Genomic DNA, 5,000 nt, shown 5'->3' with positions numbered 1-5,000 from the left:
ATAACCAGTTAAAAAACCTCACCCATATCTTCTGCGTCCTCTTGTGAACACCTCTCCATGTCAGCAGTCTCTAAAATGGTAATTGATAGAGATCAATCAAGAGTTCACAAACATCCAACTCTGAAATATTGACCCTAGATAGCAGTTAAATGGACAACATCAAAACATTCACGTATCAAAATATAGTACAGTAGGTATACCGTTTACATCAAGGTGAATTTCATCCAGACTCTTTCCTTTGTATTCTCCCAGGCGTCCCTGTTCCATTGCAAGAAGAACTTTGCTTATTTTTGCTAGTTGGAGGGTGCCCTCTGGAAGCCGATAGTGTTTTCTGTGGACTTCGATGTTATGCCCAAGAAAGTCAGCTAACTGGTCAAGTTCTGTTGTCTTGAGATTCAGAACAGTGGATAGGGTGGCAATGTGTTTCCTGAGCTTTGTTGAGGTTAGTGCTTTTGGATTCTTTATGCCATTACATTCATTCACCAACTGTCTTATGCAGTCAGAACCCCTGAGATAATGGACAGACTGTGGCAAAGCAAATAAGTATCGGTTTTCATCCAGCACTCCACATTCTTCTCGCTTCTCAGTCAGAGCATCTAGTGATTCTCTCATGAGAGGAGTGAGGAGAACAGGAACTTTCCTTCCTCTTTTTCCCACAATGGTTATCCGAACAAAATGTTTGCAAAGCTTCTGCTCAAGAGCTGTAAGGGCCAAGTTCACATCATCATGCGTTTCTGACGTGTCCTTTGACAAGTACACAGACAGAGGCATTCTGGATAGCTCACCCGCTCTCCGGCGATTGAAGAGGATAACTTGTGCTAGGGTCACTTTAGCAAGGTCTTTCCAGTTTGAGGGTGAAGGCTCCTCGGTGAGGGTATTCAAGTGTTGCTGCTGTTTCTCTGATAAAAAGCAATGGAGATTCTGGACATCCTGAGTGAATGGGAGGAGTTGAGGAGAATTCCACTTGGTTTGGTCAAGTTGAGTTAGTGCTTGACTTGCAATGTCAAATTTCCAACTTTCTTGGTATAGCTGTGCAAATTCATCAGCATCTTGGACAGCTTGTTTGTCTTTTGTCTTCAATCCTTCCGACTTTATAAACATGGCCAAAGAATGCAAGCTGTGTCCAACTGTGCGAGCAAGAGATGGACGGTGAAATTTGCCAGTTTTATCATTGAACCCAGCCAGGGATCGTGCAGCAGAGACAACATGACTGTACTGTTCAGGTTTTATGAGGTCTTTGACAGTCTTCACAGGTGCAACCTTTTTTGCTTCCAGTAGCAGTCTGCCAAGTTCTCTCAACTTTTGTCGAACACGCTGGTGTTGGCTAGTTACCCTCTCATTCTTGGTAAAGAGTCTGCACCCATACTCCAGAATGCATGGGTCTTCCTTTATTGCAACTGCAATATTGTCTTGACTCATGCCACTTAAGAACTTCCAGTATGCTTCACCAAGTCCAAGTGGAGCAGGTTCAGCAAAAGCACACAATGCCTGGACTCTAGTTTTTCCTTGTGATGATTCACCCTGAGGCTTGAATTTGCAGACCTGAAAATGTCGCCACATCACTCTTTTTGTGAACAATCCATAGCAGTACACACAATGTGTAAATTCTTGTCCTTTCATCTTTTCCTTTGGTTGTTTCCATGGGATCATTTTTCCTCTGTGGGATTCCAAAACTTCAATGTTATGCTCAAAGTTGCCTTTATTTCGGATATAATCTAATTGGAGTCGCCTTTCTTTTGAGTTTTTTGGCAAACTTAAAGCTTTGGCAACTTCCACCTTTTCATGGTGTTTACGAATTAAATGTCTTGACATTTTTTGAACCTGTTGTCCACAGTGGAAGCAGTGATGTTTCTTGTTATAACTTCTGGAACCATCTTCTTTTTTCAAAACTGGATTAACGTACACGTGGCTCTTCTACCATCTCATCTTCATTAGCATCTGCTGTGACAATAGGAAATCTTTGTGTGGAATCAGGTTCTGTTTCAAATCTTCCGTACTGCCTAGACTCACACTGGGGCTGACTGGAGGACTTTGTTCTCATCTGACTTGTAGAATCAACTTTGTCCTTTTTCTTATTTTCCATGGACAACTCCATGCTGCTGTCACTGTCTGTGCTTTCCTCCCTGAAATTTGGAACATACTCCTCTTCACTACCTTCGCTTGTATTGTCTGATTCTACAAGAGACTTCTGAAAAAAGAAAACTCCAAGTTAATAACTGAGCCTCCACTTAGCTTGTCATGTATGACAGCCTATCTACATTTCAGTTATATGCTGCAATATCAGAATTTCTTAAAACCCCCTAAAAGGAATCAATCAGAACAGTAAAGTCAATATAGATCCTAACATGTGTCATTCACCAAATACCAGGCCTATGCTTTTTACAAACTACAGAACAAAGAGAAAGATTGTAAAAGCATGTGTGTTCTGTTGGGTCTGTTGGTTTAATTATAAAATGAAGGGGGAAAGAAAAGGCCTACCGGGTGCCAACAACTTCTCTTTGGCCTTTGTGAAGCAATTTCAGACTTTGATGTGGAAGGGTGAGCATCGTCATCATCACTTGAATCATAGAGAGCATCGGAGCGTGGCATTTCATCCATCTGCAAAACAGTTGTCAAGATATTTTTAATAATTTCATTCTTAATGTAAGAAAAAATATTACATTGGGAAAAGTGAGAAATGGCCATTAACACATACCAGAACACTTTTTGTCCTCCTAAGCTTTGGAACAGCTTCATTGTCTGAGTGCAGACTGAATCTATCCTTTATTGAATCATCATCAGTTTCAAGCACAACACTCTCATCTGAGTCATACACAGATTTAGCAACATCTGACACTGCATCTTTCTGCAAAACAGAGACACGTGCAGATGTGGTTCATGACTTTCCTTACATCAAGGAAATCCATAGGTTTTTGAAATTCTTCTCTAGTCAATATTATGTATTTAATGTATCTGAGGCTTACCAAAATTTCTGTCATTCTTTTGTTTTGAACAACTTCATTACAGTGTGAAGTCAAAGGGTGGTCTGTTCCACAGCCTTCATCTGTATCCTCACTATCAGAGTACTCCACAAGTGAAAACTTGGAAACCGTAACCTAAATATGAATAAAAAAAGAATATACCTTAAAAATGAACGTAGAAAAAGGTAAGTGATAAGACAACTGTTCTCCAAACAGCTAATTAATGCATGGTCTATGGCTCGTGTGGAAGCAACTTTTCATATCACGTTTGCCTTACAATTAATCTGGTAACATGCCTTTTACAAGAGTTATGAGCAAGTCCCTTAACAGTATCAGAGATGCAATACACATACTAAATACCCTGTAGATATTAGATGCGATACTCGGGAGTTGAGCTTAACATAATCTGAGATTTGATACTACTATCATAAAAAAGAGCTCCATAAGGAACATCAAAAGTACAAGTTCTTGGTGTAAAGTGGCCCTACAAAGCTAGAAAGATCAAAATTGTGTGTGACGTGAGAGAGGCCCCACAAGTTGAGAACATCCCAAATCATGAAGAGGTCAGGAGGACCCCACATGGGCCAAAATAGAAACACAGTGTGTGAGCCTGCGATGTCTCGGAGCAAATATAAGACATTGCAATGGACTACAGTATAAACACAGCATTAGACATACAACAGACTGGGAAGTGGTGAATTATGCTTATTATAATTTACAGTTTGACACTGTCAGGTTTTTCAGTATTGATGTAAAATAACTTCTAGTTACATCCATACGGGAGAAAAATGGAAAACAAGGAGAGTGTGTGTTGTGATGCACCCAGGGGCCCCATAAGGGACAAAACAGAAACAGAGTGTGTGAGTCTGAGACCTTTACCAGGAAAAGCAATACAAACACCTTCCCATCTAAACAAAGATACCAGACAGTACATAGCCACAGCCATAAAAGAAAGAATCTGCATCACCTGTGTGCTGACACCATCTTTGTGTCAATCTCCATGTGAAGTGTGATGTGTGGAGGACATCCCCAGATCAACTGCCCCAGCAGGAGCCTGCTTGTTGGTCACCTGAAGTCAGATTAAAGATTAGCAGTGATAGTTAGCTCATGTGAAGGTTTTTTCAGCATATATAAGATACTGCAACTCACTACAATATAAATACCCCTTTAAACACCACACAGATAGATGTTTAATCTAACTCACTCACCTTTTCACGCCAAGGCCACTTGGAATCACCAGAGTTGAGTTCAGTTCCAATTTCTATGGCCTGAACAGCAAAGAGGCACAAATGTGGCCTGTCCTTTACTATTATCTTTTTATTACAGTTTGGTGATTTGTGGTTGTCACTAATCTTCCCAGGGATCCATCTTCTTTGGATGCATCAATACTAAAAGCCAGAGAAATAAAGTGAACCTTTGAAATCATGTAATACTGAATCATCAAATGTACACACTTACAATGTAAAAACATTAAATAGCACATAACACAGAGGTCAACTTAAACTGTAGGATAACACTACAACACAGATACATCTCTTCTCATGTCTCAAACATGTCAACACTGCTTCATTTGCTCATCCATCAGTTATTTACAATATTTGACTCATGAGTTAATAAGAATTGCCTGAATCTCTACACAACATGTGATTTGCTTACCACCAGCGGTGATTCTGCCATTCAAATTCATACAGAAATGTACTCTCTTTCTCTGAGTAGTGTCTTGACTGGCATTCTTCCACTGATATGAGTTCACCCCTGTACTCCAGTACAAAAGCCCCTGGTTCAATGGTCTGGGCTGCAAACACTCCTCTTCCTATAGAGGCATTTTAATTATAGACCATATAATCATACTAAAATAACAACTCCATACCTTTATTACTGTCAATAAATTTTTGTATGCAACCTGACTTGTCACTGGAAGACTGAATGTACACCTTTGCTTCTTCAGCAGGCTGAATCCTTTCCTTCCTTTTGATCATTGTGGCTCTGTGAAAATATTTTTCAATCATTACATAGATAACCGTAGTACCAATGAAAACA

The 5,000-nt window shown here is 39.9% G+C and overlaps 2 protein-coding genes across 2 annotated transcripts in view; both read right to left on the bottom strand.

Annotated features, from left to right (window-relative positions):
• Positions 1-5,000, bottom strand: part of gpsm1a (G protein signaling modulator 1a) — a 14,532-nt gene that overhangs the window by 5,286 nt on the left and 4,246 nt on the right. The window lies entirely within an intron of this gene.
• On the bottom strand, positions 1,835-3,017 carry LOC114441745 (lisH domain-containing protein C1711.05-like). The gene is made up of 4 exons (XM_028414808.1): positions 2,964-3,017; positions 2,696-2,845; positions 2,479-2,598; positions 1,835-2,188 (listed from the first exon to the last, which is right to left on the bottom strand). Exons 1-4 carry the CDS (start codon positions 2,976-2,978, stop codon positions 1,895-1,897), a joined length of 579 nt encoding a protein of 192 aa, XP_028270609.1. The 5' UTR covers positions 2,979-3,017; the 3' UTR covers positions 1,835-1,894.

This window comes from Parambassis ranga, chromosome 9 (genome assembly GCF_900634625.1).
Source record: "Parambassis ranga chromosome 9, fParRan2.1, whole genome shotgun sequence".
In the NCBI taxonomy this organism is placed as follows: domain Eukaryota; kingdom Metazoa; phylum Chordata; class Actinopteri; family Ambassidae; genus Parambassis; species Parambassis ranga.
Note: the sequence above shows the minus strand (reverse complement) of the source record. Positions and strands in the feature narration are given on the sequence as shown.